Genomic DNA, 22025 nt, shown 5'->3' with positions numbered 1-22025 from the left:
CAGGAAAGAACTCCGGGAAAGCTTAGCCACCTCCCAGCACGAGCACCGCCCTCTGGCTGGAGTACAGCCGATGATTGGCTGCTCAACTCCTCCGTCCCGCCCCACCCGGGCTTCCGGTCCAATCCCGGCCGGCTTTAGGCCGAGTTAAGTTCCCAGGAGGCCACCAAGAGGGCGGTTCCCGTGACGTTGAGATGACGCGTTACGTCACGGTGGGCGGAAGTCCCAGCCGCTGTTTTGAAATCGGGCCGCCGTAGTCTTACCAGCGCCTCTTTCCGCAGAGGCCGGCAACAGCTCAGCCCGAGGCAGACGGGAACCCCTGACGCCCGCTCTCAGGCCCTATCGGCCTGAGGCCGCAGCCTCGCCATGTCCACCCCTCCGTTGGCGGCGTCGGGGATGGCGCCGGGGCCCTTCGGCGGGCCTCAGGCTCAGCAGGCCGCCCGGGAGGTCAACACGGCATCGCTTTGCCGGATCGGGCAGGAGACCGTGCAGGACATCGTGTACCGCACCATGGAGATCTTCCAGCTCCTAAGGAACATGCAGGTGGGAAGGAGGGTGGGCGCGCTCCGGGCCGCGCGTGGAGAGAGCGGATGCTTCTTGGAGGAAAGGGGCGCTGGCTTAGTCGTTACGTGAGGCCGCTGGGCGTTAAACGGGGCTGCCCTGGGCAAACCTCAAGTATAGGGTCGCCCCATTTGTATTCAGAAGTATTCCCCAATGATGTGCCTGTCCCCAGGATTCTGCGATGTTAAGGTGATGTTTTCCAGATAGGACTTCTGGAAGATTGAAGCCTCATCTTCTACATTCCACCGGATTCTCTAGTTATTAGGCAAACTCTTGTACCTTTAAGGGTAACGGTGGGTCTCTCACTCTGTTAACCTCACTAGACTGGCTTAACTTTCATCTCGTTTTCAAACAAAATACAGAGGACCTAAGGAGCTGAAGAATTCAGATTCTGCTACCCAGTTTTGTTAAACATTTTTATTTTGGTATAACTGACATACAATAAAATGCATTTATTTAAAGTTTTGGCATGTGTATATACTTAGGAAACCATTATCCACCACTCCAAAAAGTTTTCCTCTTGCCTCGTTTAAGTCTTTACTCTGGCCTTACTTACATCCGCAGGCAACTTTGGTTTTGCTTTGTGGTACCATATATTCCTTTGTATTTTCTAGAGGTTCATATAAATAGAATTATACACTATGTCGTTTTTTGTTTTGTTTTTGGTCTGGCTTCTATGACTCAGGATATATCAATAGTACATTCCTTTTGATTGCTGAGTAGTGTCCCATTGTATGAATATATGACAGTTTGTGTATCTGTTCATCTGCTGACGGTCATTTTGGCTGTGAAGAATACTATGAATGTTCACCTAACAAATGTTTGTGTGAACACGTGTTTCATTTCTCTTAAGCGGTTAGATGCCTAGAGTGGAACTGTTGGATAATAGGGCAAATATCTATTAACATTTTGAGAAACTTTTCAAACTTTTCTACAATCCCATCAGTGTTTGAGGGTTCCAGTTACTCTTCATCCTTGACAACACTTGTTATTGTATGTCTTTTTGCTTTGCAGATGCCTTCTCCCAGTCTGTGGCTTTTCGTTCTCCTCACATTGCCTTTTGAAGAGACATTTTATCGAATTTATCAATTTGTTCTTTTACAGATTTTACTTTTGACGTCACACCGAAAACAATCTTTGCCTAACCCAAGGTGAAAAAGATTTTCCCCTGTGTTTTCTTCTGGAAGTTTTGTAGTTTTAGGTTTTACATGGAGGTCCATAATGCACATTGACTTTATTTTCCTGGATATCATGATAAATAAGGATCCAAATGCATTTTTTTTGCATTTGGATATCCAGTTGTTCTAACACATACTACTTAATTTTAACGCTTGCTTATCTTACTGGTATGTCATGTGGATGTCATTCTTGTTTTTGAGGCTTCTGGTAGAGAGGTGAAGTGACTTGTGCAAAGCAAGTCAGTGATAGGGTAAATTTGAAACCAGGTCTAAGACTCTTACAACTGATTTCAATAATGTACTGTAATTCAGTAATGTTCTATACTGTACAAGTAATCCAGGTGCATAGAAAATGTTTTAACCATGTCAATAGGCCAGTGTGAAAAACAATACAAAGGGAATCCAAGAGAAGATATGAAATCTGGTAATTATTTAAAAATTAATAGATTAATATCTAAAATGATTATAGTGTTAAATGATTTCTCAGAATTTAGTAAATGTTTATTTAAAATTTTTTTTTATTATGTTTCTTTATTTTTGAGAGGCAGAGAAAGAACACGAGTGGGAGAGAGGCAGAGTGAGAGGGAGACACAGAATCCAAAGTAGGCTCCAGGCTCTGAGCTATGAGCAGAGCCTGATGCTCATGAACCGTGAGATCATGACCTGAGCTGAAGTCGGACGCTCAACCCACTGAGCCACCCAGCTGCCCCATACATGTTTATTTTTAACCTACTATATGCAAAGTAGTGAATTAGGACTAGTAGATCTTCTAGCTAACATTTATCAAGCATTTTCCTTGCTCACACAAACTGTTATAAGGTTCTAAGAAGTATTTTTATCCTTATGTTACAGTTAAGGAAACTGAGGCTTAAATAGAGAAAGAAGAACTTACCAAACGTCACACATAACTGGTAGTTTTTTCCTACTAATTGCTTTATAATACTAACTTGCTGTCAAACACTTTGTATTATTAACAGAGGTATAATACACACCCATGACCTACACTAAAAGAACCAAACTTGGGGCGCCTGGGTGGCGCAGTCGGTTAAGCGTCCGACTTCAGCCAGGTCACGATCTCACGGTCCGTGAGTTCGAGCCCCGCGTCGGGCTCTGGGCTGATGGCTCAGAGCCTGGAGCCTGTTCCCGATTCTGTGTCTCCCTCTCTCTCTGCCCCTCCCCCGTTCATGCTCTGTCTCTCTCTGTCCCCAAAAAAAAAAAATAAACGTTGAAAAAAAAAAAATTAAAAAAAAAAAAAAAAGAACCAAACTTAACAGGAACCCATGGGGGAGGGGAAGGAAAAAAAAAAAAAAAAAGAGGTTAGAGTGGGAGAGAGCCAAAGCATAAGAGACTGTTAAAAACTGAGAACAAACTGAGGGTTGATGGGGGGTGGGAGGGAGGGGAGGGTGGGTGATGGGTATTGAGGAGGGCACCTTTTGGGATGAGCACTGGGTGTTGTATGGAAACCAATTTGTCAATAAATTTCATATATAAAAAAAAAAAAAAAAAAAAAAGAACCAAACTCTTTCAAAAGGTCATGGTCTCACGGTTAGTGAATTCAAGCCCCACATCGGCTCTACACTCACAGTGTGGAGCCTGCTTTGGATGATCTCTCTTTCCCTCTCTCTCTGCCCCTCCCCCCCCTCTCAAAAATAAACAAACTTAAAAAAATTTTTAAAGTATTATCAATAACTAGATTACATGTAGACATATATTCAAAACCAATTTGTAAGGGACTATGGTTGTTATTTCTTGGTGCCTCTTATATTGTGAATTCTGGGGTTTAACTCATGTAAGACTTTGAGACCTGTCATAATTGTCAGAAGAAGAAGCAAGAATGTGATCCTTCATTTCCAAAAAGCTGGAAGAAGAAGTGGAACAAACAGGACTACATGTAACCTAATTATTAATACAGTTTTTAGTATTAAAAATTTTTAAATTACCTTCCATATTACTAATCCAGAAGGATGAAGCACCATAAATACAAACTCCTGAGATTATTATTTTTAAAATTTTTTTTAGTGTTTATTTTTGAGAAAGAGAGACAGAGTGTGAGCAGGAGAGGGGCAGAGAGAGGGAGACACAGTCTGAAGCAAGCTCCAGGCTCTGAGCTGTCAGCACAGAGCCCGACGTGGGGCTCAAACCCACAAACCGTGAGATCATGACCTGAGCCAAAGTTGGACGCCTATCCAACTGAGCCAACACCCTATTTCTAAGTGTTTTTAGAGAGGTGGTTATTAGGTCTCCACTAGCCCCTTAAGAATTTGATGGGAAAGTATGGGTTCTCTTCTCAGAAAAATGCACATCTATATATTCTGAATAAAATTTGAGGGGGAATTTTCTTCAAGGATTGCTAGGTCCCAGGTTAAGCTTCCCTGCGTAAGAAAATATTGCTTTGGTTTTGTTATCCTTTAAATATGAAAAAAATATTTAATATGTAATATATTCAGAATTCACAAATTAAAAAAAGGACATTAAAATAGACAGTATCCCTCCCATCCCTGTCTGCTGGCTCTCTAACCCCTTTCCATAGACAATAAATGTTAATGCTTTTTATGATTATTCTTATGTATCCCTCTAGATATTCTTTGCATATTTTAGCAATGTGTGTATTTATTCTTTCATTTTTTCCTGTTTTTGCACAAATAACAGTATATTATACACAACACTTTGCACCTTGCTTTTTTCATTTGGTATATTTTGGATTTGTTGATATCTGCACAGAATATATCTCCTTTTCCTTTTAGGGTCTATTTACAGTAATACAATTCATGGAAAGACTGTAATTTATTCATCCCATTCTCTAGGCATTTGGGTTGCTTTTAATCTCTCACTGTTATGCTGCAGTGAATAACCTCCTGCATAAATGTGCAAGTATACCTGTAGGATGAATTCTTGGAAGTGGCTCTGTGCTTCTGTAATTAGATAAATTTTGATGAATTGCCCTCCATGGGGATTGTACCAGCTTATGCTACCATGTGCTAACCAAGACCAACAACCGGGCTCTGACTAATAGTGAGTTATATTTTTGGACCTTCGATCATCTGATAGATGAAAATCTACATTTCTTCTAGTTTTTTTTTTTTTTTTTTTTAATTTTTTTTTTCAACGTTTATTTATTTTTGGGACAGAGAGAGACAGAGCATGAACGGGGGAGGGGCAGAGAGAGAGGGAGACACAGAATCGGAAACAGGCTCCAGGCTCCGAGCCATCAGCCCAGAGCCCGACGCGGGGCTCGAACTCACGGACCGCGAGATCGTGACCTGGCTGAAGTCGGACGCTTAACCGACTGCGCCACCCAGGCGCCCCTACATTTCTTCTAGTTTTAATGAGGAATGAGTTTGAGCATCTCTTCATACATTTATGAATCATATTTCCTTTTCTGCTAGCTGCTTGTTTATATTATTTGCCACCCCTTTTTTGTGTGTTTTTTTTGTGTGTGTGTGTGTGTTTTTTGTTTTTTAGTTTGTGGGTTTTTTTTTTTTTTTTTGGTCTTTTTTACCCTCTCCCTCAATTTATAAGATTTGGCTATTTACGTATTAGAAGAACTTGGTCTATGTGATAGAACTTGCAAGTATTTTTCCCCTAGTCTGTTGTTTGCCCTTTGGCTCTGATTATGGAAGTTTTGCATATGTATTTTTTTAAGGTAGTTGAATTTATCAGTCTCTTAGGGCTTTTGGGTTCTATGTCTAGTTAGGAAGGACTTTCCCACTGCAAATTCAGGAAGACTTCTGGGTTTTGTTTCCATTTTTATATCTAAAACTTTAAACCATATGGAATTTATCCTTCTATAAAGTGTGAGGTATGGCCCCAGCCCTTTGTTTTCCAAAAGGTTGAATAATTCATTTTCCTCTTCCATTGATCTCAGATGCTACTTCATACAAAAGAATCTATATCTGGATGCTCTATTACATTTGGTTGCCTGTCATTTATGTAGTAATCCCAAATTTTCTTACATTTATTGTGACTCTATAATCTATCTTATTTCCAAAATTGCCATGGCTATCCTTGTTTATTTTTCCACATGTACTTTAGAATAGCTTGATTAGTTCTGAGAAAAACCTGCTAGCATTTTATTAGGTTGATTTAACCTAGAGAGACCTTACGTCAATGTGATGTTGAATCTTACTAACCAGGAGCACAAATACCTTTTATTTTGTCCTGTGAACTATTTAAGTTTTCTTCTTTATCTTGAAAATTTTAAAGTCTGTTCCTGGATATTTTATCTTTATTGTTGCTATTGTAAGTGGGGTCTTTTTCCTTTCTCATTTTCATTTGTTTTCATATATGAAAGCAAAGCTATTTTCTATTAGTTTTGTGCCCATCTCTTTCTTGACTACCTTTGTTGAGAGTAGCACTTTATCATTTATATCTTATCCATATATAGTGATGATTAGACCACTATCCTTTTTAATGTTTCAACTTTTTCTATTTTTCTAATTGCTTTGGCCAGGGCCTCCAGAATAGTGTTCACTATTTGTATTAGTGGTCTTAATAAACATCCTGTTCTGTTCCTGACTTCAGTGAGGATGCTTTTAATGTTTCTACATTAATCATGCTGCTGAGTTTTTAACCAAGATACATGTATTTTATAGTGCTGGGAAATTTTTACTGTTTTATATTTAAGAATGAATATTGAATTTAATTGAACCCCTTTTTAGTGTCCAGGGATGTGATCATATTTTTACAGATCTTCTTCAGTATTCAAGAGTGAGATGGTTATTGATGAGCTTTTCAGCTAAACGTGTACCTTACGGATATATACCAAAAGATCTTAGGCACTATTACGACTTATATTCTGTGGTAGAGGAAACCTTGCCTCCTATGTTCACTACTGTACCTTAGCTTTTAGAATACTGTCTGACACATGAAAAGTGTGAAAGAATTTTTTGGAGAAATTAAATCTTCCCTTCTTTGAGAATCTAATGCTGTCTATGAAAACTAATACCCAGACTTGGTTAAGTGGGTATACTTGAAGAGGGGGACACTTTGCATTTCAAAAGGATTTTGTTTTTCTTTATGAAAGGATTTACTTCTTTTACATAACACACACTTCTTAGTGAATTTTAAGTACAGATATATGGATAAAATAATTCATTGAAGTAAAATAATTCAGACAGTACTTTAAAACCTTTTGTGGGTATGCACTATACTAAACACAGGTATATAAATGTGAATAACTTACAGTCTTCACAAAGTAGAAAATATGGGCCAAGTACTAAACTTACTATATAAAGGTACAGGTAAAGGTACAGGGCTTTGTATGCAAGATGTAATCATTATACCGCCTATTGTCACCCAAACAGGAAAGCAGGGAGCCTCTGAGACTGTTCTCTGGTTTGTTAGTATTACGAAAGTTTATTAACTGAAGGTTCCTGACAAACTCTACATTGTATTCAGTTCAAGCCCTTTCTGGGGGTGAATTTGTAATGCCTTTTTTCTTTAAAAGTTTCGACTGATTCAGCCTTTGATATTTTATCACGTTTCTTGGAAGTATCGTCCTCAGAGTGTTGAAATGCTTGAGAATTTTTGAAAATTGGGACGTCTGGGTAGCTCAGTCGGTTGAGCGTCCAACTCTTGATTTTGACTCAGATCATGATACCAGGGCCATGGGATTGAGCCCCCCATGGGATTCTCTCTCCCTCTTTCTCTGCTCTACCTTGTGCTCACTCACACACTCTCAAACATTAAAAAAAAATTGCTGAAAATCCTAATAACTCATTTCAGATAATTTCAGAAGGTCCATCTCCTTAACTTATAAATCATAATATTGCAGGAAATTGGGAGATGATAGAAAAGAAGTAATTATTCAAGCTGACTTCCTATTACATGTTTTTATCAACTACTTGTAGGCCTTTCCGGTCCTTTTTTCATGTTTATGGTTTTATCTACTTGCAATGATAGTATCCTGTTTTCTTTTTTTCTCCCAAGTACTGTCCTATGCATTTTTTTTTTTTTGTATTCCTACCTCATCTGTTTAGAAAAAAAAGAGTAAACTGAGGTTTAGAAAGACTAGCTAATCTTATCTATTGGGTAGTAGTTAGTGTCTTGGTTTTAAGTCATTTTAATCCCCAAGATAAGTGTATGAGTGAATGCTTATAATCAAAGCACCTCATATACTAGAAAACATGGTACAGGTATTGTTAATTCAAATGTTAGGATGATTTCACACATCAAATTGTGGAAATAAAATACTGTACAGAATATTTTGATGTACAAAGAAAGGAAGAGCTTGTTCATGAGGTTCAGCAATGCACAAAAGGTGCATTTATTTATAAGTTCTAAATAATAGTCAATTTCCATATGTCTGTGATTTTACCATTTCAATACATACTTTTTTGGCTTCTTTTGATAAAAGTCCTGAATTAAAAATGTATAAGCATCCAAGACAGAGCTGTGATCATAGCAGTTACTTGCAATAATTTATTAATGATCCTCAAGTATAGATTGATTTGCATCTCTCTCTCTGCTGTTGATTTCTTTTTAAAGTAAAACTTTTGGTGACAGCTTTATGCTTTAGTGCATGCCTTGAGCATCTTAATGATCTTTTAGTTATTTTGAGATCATTTTGCAATAGCAGCAGTATACTGTTCCTTTCTTCTGCTGAAAAGTCATGATCTTCACTTTGTATTTTGTACTTTTCTTTTGCTTTTTCGTTTTTAACTTCCCAGTTTAAATTGCATTTTGTTTTTAACTTCCAAGGTAAGTTCAGCAGCTTGCTGCCTTTTTAAAATAGTAAGCAATATTAAAATCATGGCATTATTTTTAAAGTTTTAACATACTTCAAATATTAGAGGGGAAAGTTTTCCAGCTGGACAGAGACGCTTATCATGCAGTTTTTTCCAGAGCTGTTTTACAGCACTGAAGCAGTATGCCAAGGAGCTAACAAATGAGCAAATATTACTCTTCAAATCTTAAAATTTTGCACTTGATTGTGAGGAACAGTTTGCTTTTATGCAGTGCTTAAGAAAATATTTCTGTTCTGCCAGCTTTACTTCTAGAAAATCTCAATGGTCATTACTTCATATTTTTCTTGTTTTTGTTTTGTTTGATAAGCTGCCAAATGGTGTCACATACCATACTGGAACATATCAAGACCGGCTGGCAAAGCTACAGGATCACCTTCGCCAACTTTCTATTCTCTTCAGGAAGCTGAGATTGGTCTATGACAAATGCAATGAAAATTGTGGAGGGATGGATCCCATTCCAGTGGAGGCAAGTGTTAGTGGTAGAGGGAGGATGATATAAGATGCAGGACATTTGTAATGTTTTCCTGTCTCTCTATTTGCACGGTATTTCCAGAGTTTGAATTATATTGGTTTTACTTCTGACTAGAGAAGATGAAAATAGGATACGTACGCATAGAATTAGTACTATCTTTTCATGTTAATACCTTACAGATTTTAACATCTAGGCTTATAGTGAACTTTTGTTGTTAGAGAAGAGAGTGGTCTATGGCAATTTTTATTAATACTGCTGGTGTCTGTATTAAATCAGTACATGATTTTTTTAGCAGGAATTTTAGATACTGTTGTAAAATCCTTTTAAAATAGTTTTCACGTAAGCCCTTTACAGATGAAAGATTATGTTTTCATCGTTATTAATTTAGATTAGCTGAGTGGAATCACTTTAGTTGTAAAATATATTTCTTAAATTCATCTTGGGTCATAGATATATTCAGTTCACTAGGTATATGATATTTTTATAGGTGGCCCTTTCCTGTTGACAAGTTCTGTCTCTGCCAACACAAGTAGCTGGGAAGGTCTGGATGTTCTCACTACATACAGAAAACAATTTTTTGTGTTGAGTGCTTCCTTTTTGAGTGATCAGCATGTAAAGGATGAACAGAGAAAAGCGTAAACTGCAAAACAGCCTGAAAAGAAGTGGTCAGAAATACAGAAGAAAGATCAGAAATGTGGTCGACATTGTCAGATGCTGCAGCAAAGGGAAACAGAATGAAAATTGTCCAGTAGATTTTGCTAGCGGGAAATCATTGGTCTATATGAGCAGAGCTTTGGTGAGATGTTAGCAATTAGAAATCAGATCGCAATGGGTTGAAGATTAAACAGGAAATAAGGAACTGGAGCCAACAAGTAGACATTCATCTTCAAAACACTTAGATAAAAAGAGAGAAAAACAGTAGATGGAAGGATGGTTGGCATCAAGGGTTTGGGGGAAAGGAAAGGAAAAAAGCCGTTAAATGAGAGAGACCAGACATGTTTAGATTATAAAGCAAGAAAGCAGTAGGGAGAGAGACTGGGGGGAGGGTGAAGAAATGAGAGCACAGGAATAGAAATTAATCATCTTCAGGAGGGAGGACAATTCTGCATTGGGAGAGGAAAGGAAGACAGAGTGGTTGTGGATGTGGATAAGTTTATATCTGTCCCAAGAATTTGAAGTTTGGCCAGATGACTCCTGGTTGTACCATGTGTTCACCTCTGGCTGTTCCTACATTGTTAATGTAAGATGGAAAAGACTAAATGATTCCTGAAGTCTCTGTCACATTTATGAGGGCCTTCATCAAATAAACCTTATCATAAGCCATACATGTTTCATTATTAATTCTGATGTTTCATTACTGTATAATTTTTTCTTCTACAAAATATCTTTCTCCCAACCAGTTAAGACATCTAGAAATCTGCATAGACGCTGAAGTTCTACATAGCAAAGTAAATGACATTTATATAATGCACATCCATGAAGTTCCTTTCTTTCTAGTATAGATGAAAGAAAGTCTGTTCTATCTCAATGGACTATACATTTGTTAGGACTATACATTTGTAGGGGCAGGGATCACACCTTACTTGTCATTATTTTTGTAGTATCTCACCCAGTGTCTGGGAACTCAGTATTTGCTGATTGAATGGATAGGGTATTATTTAATTGTAAGCAACAGTTAATGTAATGTTATAAGGGCTGTTTTGCAAAAGAAACCTGAAAAGCTAATGTGTAGAAGGCACTGAAATGATAAACTTCTAATGCTGTTATTTTAGGCTATCACCTGAATTGAAATTTATTTATATACCATTAAAAGAAAAGCATACAAACTAACCTTAATCAGAGACATTTTGTATACCCATGTAATTGCAAACTTCATATCATGTTTTTAACTTTTAACTCTTGTCTCTCATTCTCAGCAACTGATTCCATATGTGGAAGAAGATGGCTCAAAGAATGAGGACCGCACTGGCCCACCTCGTTTTGCTAGTGAAGAGAGGCGAGAAATTGCTGAAGTGAATAAGGTGAGTTATCAGTCTATGTATTTTATATTTTGCAATCATGGATAAAAATTACAAGGGTGTCTATGTAACTCAAAGAATTTGCATTCTAGAATTACATGAAGTCGTTTCTGTGGCAAATGTAACCTAGTTAAGAGTATAACCAAGAACTAAAAAGGTAAGCAGAAAAGCCACCTGAATAGCCAAAAGAGAGATTGCAGAATTCATGCCATAAAGCTCTTAGAAAAACTTCATGGGCATTCAGTCACAACTCATTTACTCTTTTCTTTTCTAGGCAGAATTCTTGCTTTCTAGCTTATGGCATATTTGGAGCAGCAAATGATGAAAATTCACAAATAGAAAATTTTTGCAACACGTTCCCTATAATCTCCTAACCCAGGACATAGTTATTTGATTTCTCACTTGCTATAAAGTAATTGGATTGTAAGATCCTATTCACATTTGCAACAACAAATATTTAGTTAGGAATTACCTCAATGATTTATGTGACTAAACTTGTTAAGATACATAAAAAACGGGTGCCTGGGTGGCTGTCGGGTAAGTGGACTCTTGATCTCAGCTCAGGTCATGATCTCTTGGCTTGGGAGATGGAACCCTGCATCAGGCTGTGTGCTGACAGAACAGAGTCTGCTTGGGGTTCTCTCTCTCCTCCCTTCCTCTACTTGTGCGCGCGCTCTCTCTCTCTCTCTCTCTCTCTCAGAATAAATATAATACAAAATACATAATGAAGTTTTGAATAATTAAAAGAACACATAAAGTTCTTGTGTGGACAATAAATATTCTAAAAATGCCAGTATTGAGTGTGAATTCTCTTAAAAGTACACAAAATAATAAGATTTTAGTGCAGTACCAATGAAAAAACAAATCCAAATAAAATCCAAATTGGAATTTTTTCTTGCAAACAAACTAAAACATCAAGGAAAATTCTCAAAGAGTAATGAAACAGATCTCTTTGCTTCAAAAATTAAAACACAGTATGGAGAATATTGTAAAAAAAAAAAATTGTGAGGGGCGCCTGGGTGGCGCAGTCGGTTAAGCGTCCGACTTCAGCCAGGTCACGATCTCGCGGTCCGTGAGTTCGAGCCCTGCATCGGGCTCTGGGCTGATGGCTCAGAGCCTGGAGCCTGTTTCCGATTCTGTGTCTCCCTCTCTCTCTGCCCCTCCCCCGTTCATGCTCTGTCTCTCTCTGTCCCAAAAATAAATAAACGTTGAAAAAAAAAAAAATTTAAAAAAAAAATTGTGAAATACTGGTATGAGACAGATTAATAAAATAGCCAGAAAAAATAGTCTTCCTATTACATATGAGAATTTATTATGACAGAAGAGGGATTGTTTGGAAAATTTTTCTTTAAAAATAGAAGCTTTAGGGGAAGTTAGCTAGCTTTTACATTATGCCATATGTCAAAATTAATTTCAGAGTTGAAAATAAGACCTGAAAAACAAAATATTGGAAAATTAAGAGAAAAATGTATATCAAAACCAGGAGAAAGGAAAAAGCTGGATTTTATAAAGTTTTATTTCATTTTTTTCATAAAAGGAGAAATACAGATTAAGAAGATTTCAAGAAAATTTGATAGTAATGAATGAGCATAAAGAACGTACAGCAGGAAATCTGTAGGGGGTGAGGAGGTGATTAGGAACTTTTAATTTATATTTTGAAGAACAAATGGTGTTTGGTAGAGATACGAAGCATTCATTTATTAAGAAATATGTTTTGGGGCACCTGAGTGGCTCAGTCAGTTAAGCATCCGACTTTGGCTCAGGTCATGATCTCATGGTTCATGAGTTCGAGCCCCACGTTGGGATCTGGGCTGACAGCTCAGAGCCTGGAGCCTGCTTCAGATTCTGTATCTCCTTCTGTCTGCCCCTCCCCTGCTTGCACTCTGTGTCTTGTATTGTCTCAAAAATAAATAAACATTTAAAAAAAATTTTTTTAAATAAAAAAAAAGAAGTGTTATATGTTTCTGTTGATAATCTATGCATTAATTCACAATAGATGTGCTCTGTTACTTTTTCCTGGAATAAGCCTTTTTTAATAAAATACAATGGATTATGCACATAAACAAAATAGCATTATAGTGGTAACTTTGATTTCAGACTACTACATGTGACATAGAGTTTGTTCTCTACCATAGAAGATTTTATGTATTTTAGAGAAAAAAAGAAGGCTGTGTAAATTAAAGTATAATCTTTCTTAATATAGGTTTCATTTCACTTTTCATTTCTCTGAGTTCCTCTTCTTTTTTTTTCTAATTTGATGGCTTAGAAGTAACACTTGATTTTTTAAAAAAGGTCTTTTATCTAATCGGAATACAGTAATACTTTGACAGTATGTAATCCAAAAAATCTTATTAGCTATTGATTTAGAATTTTGTGAATTTTAAGAGAAGGATATGATTGATACAAAGGATAAGATATATAAAAAAATTTATTTCCCCAGTTGAGGATTTAGCTTTCTTCCAGTCTCTCCCTCTCATGGACCCACCTACATACTTTCCTTACCCCAGTGTTTCCGATACAGTTATAATTGAGGCTCAGAAAATATTCTGTGTATTAAGGCACATAAATATTGTTTATTCCTTAGCCACATATTAAACTAGTGTCCTTTTCTTGAATGATTTTTTTGTCCATCTGGAGTTAATAATTAGCCTCCAGGTTAATAAGTAATTTTTTAAAATTTTTGGTTAGTTCTTTATGCATCTGTAGCAGCATCTCAGTACTGTTTTCCAACTTTCCACAGAGTCAAAATTATCAGGAAATTTATTGGTTCTTTCCCCCCACCCCTACCCAAATCCTCCCATCATCTTGCAAGGTCTGGATTGAATGCTGTCTAGGCCTGCTGTTTAGCATTGTCCTGGAGCTTCCTTCACCCCTTCTGTTGGCTTCACTGTTCTCTCAGTCTCCTGTCTTCCCTTCTCTTGGTTTACTGCCTTGTTGGTTAGGTTCAAATATCAGTGGCTTCTTCAGAACGAATGCAGGGACTTAAGTTTTAGGCTTCCCATAGCTGTCCACTTGATAGTTCGGCTGGCTATAAAAATTCTATGTTGTAAATTAATTTCCCTCAGAAATTTGAAGGTATTCTTCCATAATCTTCTCAAATAGGGTTTGGCAAACTTTAAAGGACCAGATAATAAATATTTTAGGCTTTGTGAGACATTCATGATCTTTGTTGTGATATAAAAACCATCCTTAGCTCACAGGCCGTACAAAACCAGGTCATGTGTCAAGAGTTTGCAACTGCTATCTATTTCATTTTGTTGTCTTTCTAAATTGAGGCTCTAAAAGATCTGGTGAACATCTGATGTTTACTCATGAGCCATTTATATTTTAAGAATGAGGCTCTAGAAAGCTAATAATAGGCTTTGTGAGTGGACTTCATGTCAAGATAGGTGTTCTCCTTGGGGGATCCCCAACAATCATTTTCTGAGGCTTTTTTTTTTTTTTAAGTCTGTTCAGTTTCTTCAGAGAAGAATCTTCCAGTGTCCTACATAGATATGCTCTTGTCCTCTTGCATTCTGCTGTGCTGGTAGGACTAAATCCACAGCTGTTGTGGTTCAGTTTCATAAAAAACAAACCTCCTGATCCTTAGAGGTGGGACAGGGCACAGGGAGAGGGTACTCAGTCACCTGTTTGTAAGGAGTGGGAGTGAGCACGTGCGGCTCTTGGTAGTCCCTGGAGCTCTTTGAGCTGTTCCTCCAGTTTTCATCCCCAGGCCTCACCTGGTGCAGTTTCCATGGCACAGCAGTCTCCCTGCTCTCAGTGGCATCGTCCCTGCATCCACCTGGACTGTAGTTTCCTCCTAAGTCATTTACCACTCCCCTTCTACTTGTCCTCTTAAACTTTACCACCTTGTATCTGCTGCTGCTTCCTTTCCGATCATTTTTCTCCACATGGGTTTATAGCTTTTTTCATTTATCTCCTGCCATTTTATTAGGGCTTTGAGAAAAAGAGATAAGCACAGGTATTTAGTCCACAGTGTTTATCTGCAGCAGGTTTATTTCAATACACAAAATAGATACACAGTATTTCTGAAGGTTTGTCTATTTATGGAATAAAAGCCCATATTTCAAGTTTTGTGTTCCTATCTATACTTGAAGCATTTAAGAACTCTTTCTTTGATTAAATTATTTGAATGCTGATTTTGCTGTTTTAAGTGCTTCTAACTTTGGGGTAAAACTTGTTTTAGTTAACATATTGAAGTTTATTACAAAGAAGAAAGAATCTGTTTAGATGTTTTAATTGAACAGATTTAAAGCTTAGCCCTAGATTTCTATAGGAGCTATTTTTTAAAGGAGAATTTAGGGGGAAAGTATCTTGAGTGGCAGGAGAAATACTCATTTGATGGTCTCATACTCTCTCTTACTTCCTAGAAACTGTTATTATATTTTGAAACAGGAATGGAGAATAAGGCAGTAAACAGAGGTGTAAACAAAAAAGGAGGAGGGACGACTAAGATTTGGTTAACTCAAACTGAAATCCAAAAAATAAGGCAGAAGAGAAAATAGCCAAAACTAAGCAAAGTGGATTTTTTTTAACCTAAAAAAGTTTTAATTCATTCCTGAAATAAAACATTATGTGTGAATTGAATGTAACACATATTTTGACTATTAATAAAGTTACGTGTAATTAGTGCTACTAACGTTATTTTATTTATTCTTTTCTTCCAATTTCATTCAACTTTATACTTCGCTTCTAGAATACAAGATTAAAATGTATAATTGAAAAAATTTTTAATGTATATTTATTTTTGAGAGAGAGAGCGAGCAGGGGAGGGGCGGAGTAAAAAGGAGAGAGAGAATCCCAAGCAGGCTCCGCGCTATCAGCACAAAGCCTGGCATGGGGCTCGAACTCACAAACTGTAAGACCATGACCTGAGCCAAAATCAAGAGTCAGACGTTTAACTGACTGAGCCACCCAGGCTCCCGTAATTGAAAATCTTTATAACACTAAGCTCGTGATCAATGGATATATTTTTCTGCCTTGATGGCACACACACCTGAGTGTTTCTGTGAAGAATATCATTTTTTTTTTAAGAATTTTTTTTCAAATGTTTATTTTTGAGAGAGAGAATGGAGCGAGCAGGGGAGGGGTGAGGTGAGGGGTGGGGGACAGAGGATCTGAAGTGGGCTCTACACTGACAGCAGAGAGCCTGATGTGGGACTCAAACTCACAAACTGCAAGATCACAGCCTGAACTGAAGTGGGATGCTTAAGTGACTAAGCCATCTGGGTGCCCCAAAGAATTTTTTTTAATAGCTACCTACAGATGGTAAAATGTTGCCCTGATCTAATTTTGTGATCATATAGATGCTACTAAAAAATAGTTTAAATTCTTTGATTTGTTTTTTCAACTACTTATAAACTATATTCATAAACTTAAAATTTTACATGCCTTTTGTCTATTATTTTTATCTATTCTCTTTGCTGTTATGTAAAATTTTTATTATTAGGTGATAGTAGTAGAGCTTAAGGTTCACAGCAATCTTAGCTAGTAACACATCAAAGTAATTTGTCTTAGACTACTAAAATGAATAATTTTTAATAATGGCCGTATCTCTTTTTGTTTTGAAATACCAACATACCAGATTTAACTGGAAAACAGAAACAGAACAAGCTTCAAAATGATTGCTAGGGAATTTTTGTTTGTTTATTTTTTCTCCTCTAGGATTTAGAAAGATTTTTCTTTGGCTTTTTGGGGTTTTTTATTGAATATTAAAATACTCCTATATTTTGGTCCCTGCTCTGTGCCAGCCATCATTCTAAGTGTGGAGTTTCTGCCACGAATCAGTCAGGTGTGTTGCCTGGCACCATGCATATTTCATGCAAGTGGTTAGGTGTCTTCTCTGAGGACAGAAGACTCTAGTGGAAGCAAAGCAGCACCCTTTCATGTACCCATTTGTTGTGACAGAGATTTACAAAAATAACTGGAACTTAAATGAAAACATAAATATATACCAGATCATATTTTTAATACATTGGTATTTGCTTATATTAAATGATTAAGTTGCTTTATGGACCTAATCAGTAATAAAATATTCTTGGCATTCAATTAAAATTATTCAACAATTAATTACAATGTATATTTTCCTTTTACTGTAAATAAGCTATGTAAAATAAGCTTTGTATACCCCTCAGTGAACTCTCATTCAGTCATTTTCAAAATACTACTATATCTTTGTGTACTTAAAATTGTACAGTACACCACATTACTGGTATGTTTACTATTTAATATATGGTCTGCCTGGCTTCTAACAATGTATATACCACCAGTACCTACCATAGGCCATGAAATTTGGCGACACAAAATTTTATAATTAGTGTTTGATATAAATCATGAGATGACAGGATGGTCTAGTTTCAATAGTCAGATGTTTGGCTTATTTAAATACTTTTTATTTTCTCTTTGTGCATTCTAGACTCCATAATCCCTAATAACCCAAGTAAAGACTGAACACCTGTTTGAGACTATATGTTTTAAGGACATCAGAATGAGTTCTATTTTGCTTAAACTATTTTATTGATGGAAAAATGAAAGAGTGGGTAGTTTTTACAGGGTTGACATATCATTGAGTCCATGCATTTAGAAATTAAAGCATTTTTTGACCAGTGGTCACAACCTTTATGTGAATATTAAATTACATGGTATGACTTAACATAAACATTTTTAAGTGTCTGCTCTACTTACACATTCACCTGTTAATGTAACAAGTTAGGCACAGCTGATGGATTTTGATAATAGCAGCTGTCAACCTCTGTTAAAATCAATCCGGGCAAGACTGTATATATTAAATCCTGTATCATGTCATGAAAATTTATTTACAGTTTAACCACTCATAAGCATAACTGTCAGCTTTGCTGTTGATAGTTTCATGATGTGTTTTGGCTCTAGATATTTTTCTTTGCTAATTATTTTTAATTTAAAACTTTGTGGCATCTTTGAGAAAAATTTTCCAAGTGCCTTAAAATATACCATATATTTTTTTTTAATTACAGTTACCTAGAGTTGAATATTACCTTGAGAAAACCCTACATTTTTTTAGTTCTCTTTATTTCTTAAGTCATCCATCATTTCACCCAGTTATCTGGGTCCATTTTTGAAGAATGAGGCAAAATTTTTTTAGACAAGTACATTAGAATTTGTATTTCCAGGGGCACCTGGGTGGCTCAGTCGGTTAAGCGTCTGACTTTGGCTCAGGTCATGATCTCGTGGTTTGTGAGGTCAAGCCCCGCATCGGGCTCTGTGCTGACAGCTCGGAGCCTGGAGCCTGCTTCGGATTCTGTGTCTCCCTCTCTCTCTCTGCCCCTCCACTGCTCATGCTCTGTCTCTTTCTCTCAAAAATGAATAAACTTTAAAAAAAAAAAAAAAAGAATTTGTATTTCCAAAGGAATATTCTTTGAAAGTAGTCTTACTGCTAACGCATTTATGCCAGTGATGCACCCACTGTGGGAGCCATTGGACCTGTTTTGATATTGATTTTAAAGTGTATTTTTAACGACTCAAGAATATAATTTTATTACTTCCAGTTACTCCTTAATTTATACTGAAAATTTGATCACTGAGCTTGTTTCACCAAGCTTGGCCTTTGAATGGTTTTCAGTTGTTTTTAAAATTTAAATCATTCCTCTTTCTTCTTTTCCATGGGCACAGATTTGTCACCATTAAAATTATTCAGGAGAATCCATCTCACACATCTGTCTAGTTAACCTTTTTCATTCAAGTTTTAACCATATTTTTTCTTCCAGAACTTTAATGGGCCCCTACTACCAAGCCCAAGTTCCTCCTCCTAATACTGTGCTCACTACCAGTTTTCTGGACCCCTTGTTTGCTGCCCCACCGTCAGAAGTAGGGTCTCTATCTTCTGGGGTCACACAGCATCTGCCTTCCCAGGCTACCAGCCTAGTCACTTGGACATTATTTTCTTCCTCCTTGATGCAGAATTTCTTCAAGGCAGAAACTATTCCTTATTCATTTTTCTCCCTTTACAATGCCTGACCTGGAGCTTTGTACATAACATATCCTCAGTAAATACAGAACAGAATGTGTTACAGGCTCAGAATTCCATTCCAAAGAAAAGTTCTGAAACTTTTAAAAGTAATCATATTCAAGATATGTCAGAAGGTACTAATTTAAATGAGTTTTTTTTTTTTTTTTTTTTTTTAATATCAACTTGCCTTCTTTCTGTTCCTTGTATTCTTACTCAGTAGCTCTTTTGCACTGTCCCTGAAAAATTAGAGAGGGGAGTTGTGGGAATGGCAGCCTCTCATGGTTGGGGGAGTGAGCAATGGCTCAGTGGGGATGGCAGCGGACTCTGAACCATTTTGAAGCCAGCAATTAGTTCACTCAACTAAACTCACTGGCTTTCATCACAGGTGTCTACGTAACTGACTGTGCTCCCAGATATGGGTGTACAGATAGAACTGGCAGGGGCCTCGTCCATTATATGACGCCATCTCATAAGAAAACTGAGGAGGAATTTTTCTGAGATGAAATATCAAGTTAGGGGCAAAGTTAGAACTGGGCCTGAGGTTCCCCCCCACCTCCCAGTATACAGTAGAGCACCTTTACTCCTGTGTCCCTCTGCTTGCTGCTCCCCTTGATGGCCGGCAGAAGTACCTGTTTCTTGATCTCTAGGATGGAAAATACTTTACGGGCCTGGTACCCGCCATCTGGTCACCCATCATTCCACCCAATTATCTGGGTCCATTTGATTAGATTCTCTGCACAGTTGCTTCAATAACTGCCACATACTTGTGACAACAGAACTAGAAGATGGGCCAATCTGAAATCTAAGGAGACTGAGTAGCTAAAATACTAACAGTATCTTTTTCCCAAAAACAGTGTTAACGTGAGCTTCATGAGACTGCATACTGTACACATGCCCTGTGTACTGTATATCCTGTTTTTATCTGTGTTGTGTTCTCTCCTCAAATGTGAATTAAATTTAATATTAAACATTCAAATCTATGTGCATTGTTTTCTGTTTTCCAGTAAAAGTTTCCTGTTCCTCCCTTTTAGCTTCTTCCTGCTCTCTGACTCTAGATAAAATAGGATAACTTAATCCTAGTTTGCTTTTTAATGAAATCAAAATTAAGATTTTTAGACCTCTTTATAATGAATGTACTGCTTTATCTGGAGGTATTTTAATATAGTAGCTTTAAAATTATCTAATTAAAGATATTATTTCCTAATGTAAGGTTCTAAAAGGTCACTGAATAGTAATGATTATTATTATAATAACTAGTAAGTACTTTGGCCAGAAGTTCTCTATTTTGTTTTACCTCAGCAGACATTTGCCACATGGGATTTGAAGGAAGTGCTTACAGACAAGTTTATAAACCGTGGTCTGGTAGAAACCCAGATACGGAGATTCAGAGCCATGTGCGTTCGGGGAGGGCATCCTGCAGATCTTAGCTGTGAACAAGATTACATCAGAGACTGTGCCAATTGGTCTTCAGTTTTCAGAAGCAGAAGCAGATTGCACTTCCTGCTGTGGGCAAGGAGTGGCTTCTGCCACATTTTTCAAAGACCAGTTGCATCAGGCATTGTATTTGCATTAAACTTTATTTCCTGTATTCACGGTTTTTTATGTTCAGTGCCTACGAGGAACATTTGTTGAGTGCTTACTTATATGCCAACCTAATTTTAACATTTATGTGAATCAAATCTTTTAATCCTCATAATAACTCTTAGGAGGTAGGTTCAAATTTATCCCTGTTCTTCTGATGTGGAAACTGAGGCACAGAGAGTTTAAGTAATTGGGCCAACGTCATATATGTAGTTAGTGAAGGAGAGGAGCATGAACCCAAGAGATTCTGGCTCTAGAGGTTATACTCTTGACATTAGGCTACACTGCATCTTAGAAAACCTGTATCTTAGGTTTTATAACAATTAAACGTTTAGCTTAGTTTCTTTGATTGGGAATGGAGGCAGAAAGGGAGGCACATGGGTGGAACCAGAGGCCTCTGTGGGCTGAATTAGAATTCATTATGCCTTTCAGAGAATATATGTGGCCAGAAAAGATAGAGACCTTTTCTGCATGAAGGAAGTATTTAAGCTTATTTCTGTCTGGATCATTAGAGTTCTAACTTTTGACATGTTAATCTTCTCACTTCATGGTCTATAATTCATGAAACATTTTTGATAAATTCTTTTGTTTCTACAGAAACTCAAACAGAAGAATCAACAGCTGAAGCAAATTATGGATCAATTACGAAATCTCATCTGGGATATAAATGCCATGTTGGCAATGCGGAACTAAACTGATATTTAAATTTCCTGCTTTACACGTTATGCTGTTTTTTTCCCTCAAGTATTTTTTCCCTTTGAAGAAGATTATTTATCTGCTTTTATTCTACTCACTAGAATTAAAGTTCCTATTTTTACATTGCGGTTTTACATTAAAGTATTCATTGGCAGTTTTTTTTTAAGCTATTGATTCTGTGAATAATTATTGTAATAAACTTTGATAGCGTTTATGTTTTGGTTAATCTTCAGGAGTTTTTTAAGCAAAATAAGTTTTGTAAATAAATTTTCAACTTGATCAGTGGTGGTTTTGCTCATTTTATTACCCTTTTAGGAGTAAAGGTTTAAACATTTTTGCATATGGAAATATCAAGTACTGTCTTATCTGTAGTACAAACTAATTAAACTTGTAAGTCACCATTTCAGCTTAATTTTTTTTCGAGTCTCAAACAAGTTAATTTTTTGTAAATGTTTTAATGTTTATTTTTGAGAGAGAGAGACAGAGAGAGAGAACACGAATGGGGGAGGAGCAGAGAGGGAGACACAGAATCCGAAGCAGGTTCCAGGCTCTGAGCTGTCAGCACAGAGCCTGACATGGGTCTTGAACCCACAAACCGTGAGATCATGACCTGAGCGAGCCTAAGTCAGATGCTCAACTGACTGAGCCACCCAGATGCCCCTCCCAAACAGGTTAAAATGAGGAAATAATTAACTTGTATATTGCTGTAAATTGATGAAAATTACTTTTAATGTGTGCTTTAAGTGTTGGGTCTTACTTGGAATGATCTATGTCTAACCAGAGAGAACCAAA

The 22025-nt window shown here is 37.0% G+C and overlaps 1 protein-coding gene across 2 annotated transcripts; it reads left to right on the top strand.

The window, feature by feature from the left end:
- The first annotated feature begins 225 nt into the window (after positions 1-225).
- On the top strand, positions 226-21512 carry MED30 (mediator complex subunit 30). 2 transcript variants are annotated; one of them, XM_030304186.1, is made up of 4 exons: positions 226-540; positions 8790-8948; positions 10871-10975; positions 11065-11307. In XM_030304186.1, exons 1-4 carry the CDS (start codon positions 364-366, stop codon positions 11095-11097), a joined length of 474 nt encoding a protein of 157 aa, XP_030160046.1. In that variant the 5' UTR covers positions 226-363; the 3' UTR covers positions 11098-11307. The 2 variants fall into 2 exon arrangements, with proteins under 2 accessions (XP_030160046.1, XP_030160045.1); XM_030304185.1 differs by lacking the exon at positions 11065-11307 and adding an exon at positions 21135-21512 and having other exon boundaries at positions 233-540.
- The last annotated feature ends 513 nt before the right edge of the window (positions 21513-22025 follow it).

This window comes from Lynx canadensis, chromosome F2 (assembly GCF_007474595.2).
Source record: "Lynx canadensis isolate LIC74 chromosome F2, mLynCan4.pri.v2, whole genome shotgun sequence".
Lineage (NCBI taxonomy): Eukaryota > Metazoa > Chordata > Mammalia > Carnivora > Felidae > Lynx > Lynx canadensis.
The sequence above is the reverse complement of the archived record's forward strand: the minus strand, read 5'-3'. Positions and strand labels throughout refer to the sequence as shown.